The 9,374-nt window shown below is 45.3% G+C and overlaps 1 protein-coding gene across 4 annotated transcripts in view; it reads left to right on the top strand.

Annotated features, from left to right (window-relative positions):
* The window catches only part of ubap2a (ubiquitin associated protein 2a), a 15,001-nt gene extending 6,575 nt beyond the window's left edge, over window positions 1-8,426 (top strand). For 3 of the 4 annotated variants that reach the window (XM_008280509.1, XM_008280511.1, XM_008280510.1), the window contains exons 9-27: window positions 65-123; window positions 226-296; window positions 471-633; window positions 749-1,019; window positions 1,161-1,465; window positions 1,666-1,892; window positions 2,264-2,546; window positions 2,900-2,939; window positions 3,058-3,232; window positions 3,540-3,591; window positions 4,246-4,564; window positions 4,697-4,788; window positions 6,045-6,095; window positions 6,217-6,310; window positions 6,395-6,811; window positions 6,952-7,053; window positions 7,145-7,212; window positions 7,298-7,489; window positions 7,643-8,426. In XM_008280509.1, the coding sequence (XP_008278731.1) occupies window positions 65-123; window positions 226-296; window positions 471-633; window positions 749-1,019; window positions 1,161-1,465; window positions 1,666-1,892; window positions 2,264-2,546; window positions 2,900-2,939; window positions 3,058-3,232; window positions 3,540-3,591; window positions 4,246-4,564; window positions 4,697-4,788; window positions 6,045-6,095; window positions 6,217-6,310; window positions 6,395-6,811; window positions 6,952-7,053; window positions 7,145-7,212; window positions 7,298-7,489; window positions 7,643-7,738 (3,077 nt within the window). In that variant the 3' untranslated portion in view covers window positions 7,739-8,426. The remainder of the gene's footprint in view (window positions 1-64; window positions 124-225; window positions 297-470; window positions 634-748; window positions 1,020-1,160; window positions 1,466-1,665; window positions 1,893-2,263; window positions 2,547-2,899; window positions 2,940-3,057; window positions 3,233-3,539; window positions 3,592-4,245; window positions 4,565-4,696; window positions 4,789-6,044; window positions 6,096-6,216; window positions 6,311-6,394; window positions 6,812-6,951; window positions 7,054-7,144; window positions 7,213-7,297; window positions 7,490-7,642) is intronic. The other variant, XM_008280512.1, reaches the window with a different exon arrangement.
* The last annotated feature ends 948 nt before the right edge of the window (window positions 8,427-9,374 follow it).

Genomic DNA, 9,374 nt, shown 5'->3' with positions numbered 1-9,374 from the left:
GCTTTATAAATAAACTTGCTTGCTTGCATTTGAACTTTGTCACTCATCACTGGTTGTCCTCTAGTTGCCTGGAGGAATACTTTGGAAGACTGGGCAGCTGAGGACTGGAGTGAAGATGTTAGTGTGAGTTGACACAAAGGGCAGCACATTGCAACAACAGTCTGTTAGTCACAACTCTAGTTTTCTTTTGGGTGTAACAATTATGTCTCCTGTGTGTTTCTGCAGCTCTCAGAGACCAAAGTCTTCACTTCCTCATGTGCACCTGCTGCTGAAAACCACATCACACCTGGGCAAAGGTAGGCAACTGTCTCTCAGTAGAGAATACGTAACTTTTGTTCATGGTTTTTCTTCACATTTTTTACAAGTTCATTGTCATACAGGTTTTGATGGTGCCTATCAACATTTGCAATTTTCAGCTTGGTGTTCTGGAAGTGTTTTGTAATTGACTTTTCTGCCTGTTTCTGTGTTAGTCTGGACCTCGCCTCTCTGCTGCAGAAACCAGTGGTTGGAGGAAGAGAACCACCATCCTCTTCCTCTGCTCAGAGCCTGGTCTTTACCAACTCCCACCATCACCAGCAGCCGCCCCCCAGCCGCAACGCCACCAGTAGCACAAGCTACGCACATGCTGCTCTGGTAAAAACACACAACGCTGTGGTTGCCCTCACTGCATGTTCCCTTATCTTCCACACATAACATAGATGTACAGAAACAAAGATTGATGCTTCTACTCTTTCCTCCTCTGTGCCAGTCATCAGTTCTGGGAGCTGGTTTTGGGGACTTGGGCCAGGCCAAGAGGACTCAGCCCAGTGCTGGAGCTCAGATACTGGAACAGCTGAAGGGTCCTGGCTTGGGTCCGCTGCCCTCCTCCCAGGCCGCACCTCCTGTAAGCACCCAAGGAAGCAACACCTCCATTGGCCGACTTCCAGGCCTGGGAGCACCTGTACCCCCACCCTCCTCCTCGAGCTGGGACATGAAGGTTTCAGAATCCAACACCACCTCGCTGTCCTCACAGTTCAGCCGTAAGTGTTCACGTGTAACGGTCACAGTACAGTCATGCACACAAGTACAACTGTTTTTGTTATGTGTTCATGTAGGCATGTGTGTAACTGTACCTATTTATATACCTTGTCCTGTCTCTGTGTTTTGTTCTGTATCTGCAGGTGAGTTTGGCCTGCAGCCAGAGCCTTCTCTTGTGTTGAGCCAGCTGGTTCAGAGGCACACCGGCCCGTCCTTGCCTCTGGCACGTCAGCCCAGTCCTCCGTCGCAACAACAAGCACCCCCTGCTTCAGCCTCGCCTGCCCCCCATCACACCAGCACGCCAGCACAGGCAGGTCCGGTGATGGCTGCTGCTGGTGCTAAACCTCCTGCCCCTAGTGCAGGGCTGGACCCTCAGGGCAGCAGTACGCCACAGCAACAACGGGCACAGCTCAAAGGACAGAAACGAAGGATACCTCCCACATCAAAGGTAGGGAAAGGCTTGTCATGTGGATTGATTTGCCAGTACACTGGCTGCTTGAAAAGTTTGCTAAAGTTACTTAGTATGTTTCTACAAGTTATCATGCTCTCATGTATTAAAACTTAAGTGTTTTTTTTGTAAATGACTGAAAATCATCTAACTTGGTATCCTGGTGCTGAAACTCAACTGTTTCACCTTCTGTCTGGCAGATCCCCTCCACGGCAGTAGAGATGCCAGGCTCAGCTGACGTCCCGGGGCTAAACCTCCAGTTTGGAGCTCTAGACTTTGGCTCGGAGTCTGCATTGCCGGAGTTTGGAGTTGTGGACAATTGTGTGAGTGCGGCGTCCAGGGAGTCCACGCCGGCCCCCGCCACAGCACCAGTGGCACCAGGACCAGGAGCACAGAGCCAAACAAGCCTGTACTCCAAACCGCTCAGGTACTGTCTCTGCTGATGCTGAGTTACATCTTTATAAAGTGATGCAATAACGGTGCATTCAAGGGATTACATTGCAGAACACCGTGTAGATCATATATAGCAGACACGCTTTGTAAATTACAACATAATATATCAAACAACTCAAACTGGAAAATGGCTTAAATAAAAGATTAAATCAATAAATGCATTTGACCATCTGTAGTTGTCTTTTAAACAAAAATCTACAGTATAAATAATAAGTAACATCTTTATTACCCCAAAAAAGGTTTTTTTCTTTCCTTCAAAACAACAATTATTTCTTGAAATACCTTCACATTATTCTAATTTGATCTAAAACTTTTTTGTACTCTCTTCCTCCTGATGTCTTGCAGTGAGTCACTGGGCAGCGCTCTCTCCGTCGCCCTGCCTTCGCCCCTCTCCTCATCAGAGCCAGTATATCACTCCTCCGCAGTGGCGTTGCCTAGTCTCACTCCCTCATCATTAGGGACTGCCAGCTCCACCAATCCTCCCTCCTCTTCTTCAACAACCTCAACCACCTCCTCTGTACCCTCCTCCTCTCCCTTCTCCACAGTGGGGGGAAGTTACGATGGGACCATGCCCCCTCACACACGACTGGCCTTTTCCCAAAACAAAGAGGCCACAGGGCCAGTCATGGTGAGTAGAAATACTTTACAAAAGAAATGTTGATCCAAATTCAGTTTGCAGTGTAGACAAACATTTTAGCAAGTTACATAAACAATGTGACACTGAGAAATTATAGGTCATGAGTCATCCGATTATCCCAATATTGAAAAAGGCAAAGAACAGTTGTTCCATACGACAGCACTCTTAGGATTATCAAAATGATAATCAAAGTCTGTTTAGGTTTGATTTTCATCTTTTTACACTAAGTCATGTGAATCTGTCCTGAATTCAACAGTACACCTGTTCATGACTGTGTTTGTAGATATGGCTCTTATCTGTTATAAATGAATGCAAACATAACTGGGGTTTTTTATTCTCACCAGAATGGTCTGAATGGTGTGAGGACCTCTGCTGCTCTGGACAGTGAGTCACCTATGACTAATTTATTTTTCAATGCATAATTAATGTTGAAAATAACAGTCATCTGTCATGTGCTAAGCACCTTCAAGTCAGTTACAAGATATTTCACCCTTCTTCTCAGCTTCATCAGCTTCCTCTACACCGAAGCCAGATTCGCCGTCTATGAACATCAGCACCAATGGTGCTTCAGCACCTTCTTCCCACTTACCCTCCACCCTGCCTGCACACAGCTCCACCACGCTCTCCAATCTGGCACAAGACCTGCCATCAGCAAGCCAACTAAACTCCCTCAACAGGTGATAAACACAGTCTTTCCTAATATATCTTGACTTTGAAACTTCGTGTTCCACCACTGTACTTGACCGAACCTATCTGTCATGCACTCTTAAAGAAAGAAGACTAGCAGGGGCCCATTTCTGTCAAACTGCTGTTACTTCTGAATGTGTATCATTTTATTTTCTGCTTGCTAGTGTGAAATGAGCTGTAAATTGTGGGAACTGAGAGAAAGAATTAGAGCTACACAAACTCACATGCTCTAAAGCTGTGATGTGTCCTTGTGCACTTGCTCATTATCACGCTCTCGTATTTGCCTTTACTTTCCAGCCACGTCAGCAGTCATTCCTCGGTTTCAGCCCTGGGCTCTAGCTCTCTCACTGTAAGTACCTCTATGCTTTGACTCCACCATAATGGCTAACATTTTCTATATAGGAACTTGGCCTCTGCAAAAATGTTTATACAAGCAAACAGGTGAATGTATTATGTGCCATAATGAAACACAAAGCTGCTTAGTTTCAGCACTATTACCATTCCATTACACACTGCCCTGCTCAAACAGGGTGCTGAATCTCAGCTAAAATCAAAGCCAATGCCAAAAAAATTCTGCTCTCTACTCACAGCGGCAAGCTGGATGCCTCACCACCATGAAACAGTTCACTTGATCACGACATTTGATACATGTTTAAAGAGAGAGCAAGATGAGTCACAAATAACTTGAATAAGAATTTCTTGAATTAAAGTTCTTCCAGCGGAGGAAGGCTGCCTCTGTGTGCTTTTCTCTGCTTCTTTTTCATTACAAGTCCATGGAATGTGACTATAGCATGCTACTGCACAAAGGTGGTAATAAATATAAAAAATGTAAAACATTAATGTCATAAAAATATGGAGGGGATACCTGGTAATGGACCCTCGCCACCTGGGTGGCCAAAGTTTAGAAATGATTAGTCAACATGCATTAACAGTTGACATCTTCAAAATATGTTAAATAGTCCCATCTCAAATGAACCCGCTTCTTTTGTTTCTCTCTCTTCAGTACACCAGTGTTGACAGCAGCAACGTGAGCTCTCATGCTCCGTCCTCTGGCTCTTACACATCATCGCAGCCCACAGCGTCAGCTCTCCACTCAACCCACAACAGCAGCAACAGTAGCAGCAGCATCAGCCACCTGGCCAACATGCCCAGCATGGGCAACAACATGAGCAGCACAGTTGGCGGTATTGCTGGCACAAGCGGACTTCACTCTGCAGCCACCGCCGCCACCAGCACAGCGCTGGGACTTGGCTCCAATGGAGCTACTGCCACGTCCAACCTCCCTGCACCAAGGACCACACCCCTGCTTTCCTCCTCCACTGGTACACATACACCTCCAACACCTGGAATGTGATAGCTTGTTTTTTAGCCATACCTTCCAAATACTATACCAAATAGTTGAAGTTATATACAAGTATATCAAATTAACGGTTATTTTGTTCATGTATTGACAGGTAAAGCTCCTCCTAACCTGTCCCAGGGAGTGCCTCCTCTACTGCCCAACCAGTACATTATGGGCCCTGGAGGGCTGCTGCCTGCTTACCCAGTAAGTAGACCTTAAGTGTACATTTTAATCAGTGACCACGACATGGTATATCTGCCAGTCCTATCTATTGACCGGTCTGTGTAGTCAAGGCAGTTTTGTTGTTTAAACTGCATTGACTTTGACATTGCCTGTGATTGGATCATTCATGATCAACATGCTCACGGGTAAAACAACTCAAGCAGGGCTACAGACTGCGACCAAAATAGTTACATATGCAACAATTTTTTGAAAGCATGGAAGTTCAAATTTTAGGTAGTCGCATTTGTGAAAGTGCGTGACGATGATTAAGCTGTTTTGGTGCTGCTCCAGTCGGCACAGACAGCTACTGTCTTGGCCATAGTGGTGAAAAGTATATTTTCTTCCTCATTGGCTCAGTCAGTCCGTCCCTCCATGACACAATCCATTTACCTGTTGTGTGTTCCAAACATGAAGCAAACGCCAGGTGATTTATTTAAAAACAAAACAAAATGAAAAGGCAGAGGAGGAGGCTGGTGGAGAGGGGGAGGTACAAAACGTATATACCTGATGATGAGTGCAGGTTGCAGGGAGATACTGACTGAGCTGATGATTACATTCAGTCACAATGGCTTTCACAGTAGTAGAGCTGCCAAATATTAATCATGAGGGTGATTTTGACTTTCAGCTATTAAATGAACATGATCGACTGTAGGATTCATTTTTGCAATGCTCTCTACTCAGAGAAAACTCTGCACATAGAAACTGTGCCATGCAGGTAAAATCACTCTTTCAGCTTGGCTAAACCCGACATTAGAACACTTTATTTCACTCCTCTCCAACTCATTTTTGGTCACACACTGCAGCAGCCAAGCTAGCGTTTACCATAACCTGCATATGAGGCGTTGAGGGAACGTTGGTAAACTGTAGGGTCTATCGATAAGTAGATGTTCAGCAAGGTGAATAGTTTCGCCTGACCAGTTTATGTGAGAAGACAACCTCTGGGAAAAGTGACAAAAATAATGTATTTTCAGATTCAAATATTTTGCAAATATCAAGCCACTGCCAGTCTTTATTTATTCATTCATTAATACAAAACTAGGTTTTGCAAATTAAGACAGCTGTTTGTTGTCATGCAAGGTTGATTAATACGATGTTGTACCAGAAGAAAGAGTGGTTAGGTGTGACCAAATCATGTGCTGGTGCGAACAACTAACCAATGCTACCAGTGGCACAAAGTGACTGTGTGCAGGCTTGTATTTTGATCTGTTTTGTAATTTATGTAACTCTTTGTCTCACAGCAGATCTATGGCTACGAGGACCTTCATATGCTCCAGTCCAGACTGCCAATGGTGAGCCACATTGTCCTGCTCTTGGGACAGCTCTTCACTTACAATCACTGTAGTCTACATTCAAGTTTTTAGGTTATCTGGTAATTGTCGATCTTCTCCTGATCCTGTCCTGTTCCTTCAGCCCTCTTTGCAGGATTACTACGGAATCACATTCCCTGGCCCCACAGCGACTCTCTCTGGCAGAGACGGGAGCCTAGCCAACAACCCCTACTCAGGTAAAGCACCTTATTCCTCGGCTGGCCTTGCCTAAACTCATACAATCCTGTGTCCGTTCTCACATGACGCCTCCTGTTCGGCAGGTGAAGTCACAAAGTTTGGCAGGAACGACTCCACCTCCCCTGCACCCCCCACTAGCCTGGCGGCACCACAGCCTCCCCAGGCCCAGAGCCAAGGACAGAACCAGGCCCAGCCTCAGCCTCCTCAGGCCCAGCCTCAGCCCCAGGGCCAGCCACAGCACCACAGCAGTCAGCAGGCCTTTCTGCCGCCAGGCTACAGCTACACAGGCCTGCCTTACTACGCTGGAGTGCCCGGCACCGTACCCAGTGCTGCTGCCTTCCAGTATGGCCCCACCATGTTCGTTCCCCCTGGAGGCCCAGGACCAGCGTCGGCCAAGCAGCACAGCATGGGCCTCGGCCTGGGAAACCCCTCGGCCAGCCCCTTCCAGCAGCAGACACAGCAGCAGCCTAGTGGTTACGGCCAGCACACCTTCAGCTCAGGTTTGTAGGAAGTGTTACTGACGCCTGTCCACTTCCAGAATACATTTCGTCCGCAGTTAGGGAAGGCTTGCACAAGAAAGGCCTTGCAGCGGACAAAGTGTTTTTTGTTTGATCTCTAAGGGTGGTGTTTCACTTTCCAGGGTATGAGGAGCTGACAGCGGGGCCAGCAGGAGTGGAATACAGTAAAGGGTACAACTCCTCCTCACAGGCACAAGCCAAATCTGCGACTGGGCCTGGGAAAGGTAGGAAGAAGAAGCACTGTTTCCAAAGTCCTGTTTTGGAATTTTCAAGTTGAGGAATTCTAAACTGTAAACGTTGCTGTTGTCCTGTCAGGTGTCTCTGTGACATCCAGTAACTCCGGTGTGCCAGACATCAGTGGAAGTGTTTACAATAAGACCCAGGTGAGCCTCAGACACACACGATACACTGGTGCTTTGCTGTACAGTTAATATTTACACGAATGCATATTTTCTCCTCGGCCTGCAGTCTTTTGATAAGCAGGGTTTCCATGCGGGAACCCCCCCTCCCTTCAGCCTGCCATCAGCGCTGGGGGGTCCAGGGCCTCTGAACCCTGGAGCAGCTCCTGGAGGCTATGCACCTGCCCCATTCCTCCACATCTTGCCTCACCAGCAACCACACTCACAGCTGCTGCACCACCATCTAGCTCAGGATGGACAGGTAATGCACTGAAAGATGCTTATCTGCAGGCTTTGTTCTTACATGCTGTATAACTTCCTTTTCCTACCTTGGAGGGCTGATTAGTCTGACTGTTAGGTCTGTGTTTGGAGCGATGTTTTGCAAATGTTTACCTCTTTGTCTTTCACTGTTCAGGGTGGTCCTAGCCAGCGTGGCCAGTCCAGCAGCCTGCAGCAGAAGAGCCAAGTCAACAAGTCGAGCTATGGCAGCTCCCCGTATTGGGCCAACTGAGATGGATACATCTACCAAGTGTGTGTGCGTGTGTGCGTGGACAGACACCAACACACAGCACCGCAACAGCGTATCTGACTGATGAAATCATAGAGGGACAAACCATTTTACAACACAAGCTAAAACACACACTACCACCCCCTCCCCTTTGCTCTGTATATCCCCTTTTCAAATTTATGGCTGTTGTATGTAAAATATATTTATGTATGTATTTATACAGTATATATGTATTGGTAGGACATAAAATGTGGTTTTCTGCATTTTGTTTTTATTTTGAAGGACATTTTATTTCAAAAAATGTGGAAAGATGAGAATGCTAAGTTTTGGAGATGAAGTTGGTGAATATACTTGAACACAAGCATCTTGTGATGTGGATTTTTTTTGTATGCATACATGAACTGAGAATGATGTACATAGATTATACACATCATTTTCACGGCAAAGGCCTTTTTTTATTTTAGAAGAAATACGTTTTTGTAACTTTGGTCTCCCGCATCTGTGAATCCTTATATTGAGGGTGACTTCAGTTGATAGCTTGACTTTTCTTTTTGCCCCGTTTTCCTTCCATCTGTCTCTCATTCCTCAACTCTTACTAGTTGGTTGGTTTTATACCAGCCAGGCCTTGGATTTGATGTCATTTTAACATTGGTTTAATCCTTGTTGTCCAAATTAAAAGTTATGAACAGTTTGTATGGATCTGGAATCAGTATTTACTTTTTGCATTGTTTTTTAATTCAGACATTTTCCGTCACACTTAGTTTTGCACTCATGAAGCCTGAATGGCACATATGCTTTTTTTAAGCCTGGCAGTGCAGGATAATGTAACTGTTAAAATATTTAATATTCAAAACAACCAAAGAATGTCACTGTGCAAAACATGTCAAGGACAGTGTGGATGTCAGCACATCACACGGTGAAACATGACACATTGTTGTTCTTAAATACATGATTACACACAGCAGTGACCAACATGTAATATGATAGAATGAAACCACATTCAGTTTTTATATCAACTCGGTAAAACTGGCTCAGTAGGTTTAGTTATTTGCCCTGAAAGACACTAGAACCGAGCAGAGAATTATTATAAAATAAATATTACTACATACACTTGTGCTGACAACTTTTTAGCAGAGACGTCATGAATTCCTGGCACCCTACACAAGTGCATCTTGAGGCGACTTTAGATCTAAAAGTGATGAGATCCAATTTGAATCGTAAATAAAAATGTACAAAAAGTTCCTGCTTGGTGCAAAGGCAATATTGCAGATTGCATCTTTGTTGCTATACTTTCTCATGTGCTCTTTCCAATGTTGTCACATTATCTTCTGTATAATATTTTCTCACCACCAAACTTGATTTAAATCTGCAGGTTACTGCTCTGACACCAGGGTGTGACAGAATCAGTCCATCTGAACTGTAAGCGTGTATCAAGAAAATCTGCCTACATCAGCTTCCATCTGTCAAAGACCATAAAAGGAAATGAAAGCTCCAAAAACCACGTTGGTATTTGATACCTTCTGCAGCTCTGACATCTTCTGCAGGCGTGTTCAAATGCACAAGATGGGAAGTGAGGTAAAGGCACGAGTATTGCAGTGATACACTAAATTATGTGAAAGGAGGTGACCAGCCTCACAGC

The sequence above is a fragment of the Stegastes partitus genome, unplaced genomic scaffold, assembly GCF_000690725.1.
Source record: "Stegastes partitus isolate 25-593 unplaced genomic scaffold, Stegastes_partitus-1.0.2 Scaffold197, whole genome shotgun sequence".
Classification (NCBI taxonomy): Eukaryota; Metazoa; Chordata; class Actinopteri; family Pomacentridae; genus Stegastes; species Stegastes partitus.
The sequence above is the reverse complement of the archived record's forward strand: the minus strand, read 5'-3'. Positions and strand labels throughout refer to the sequence as shown.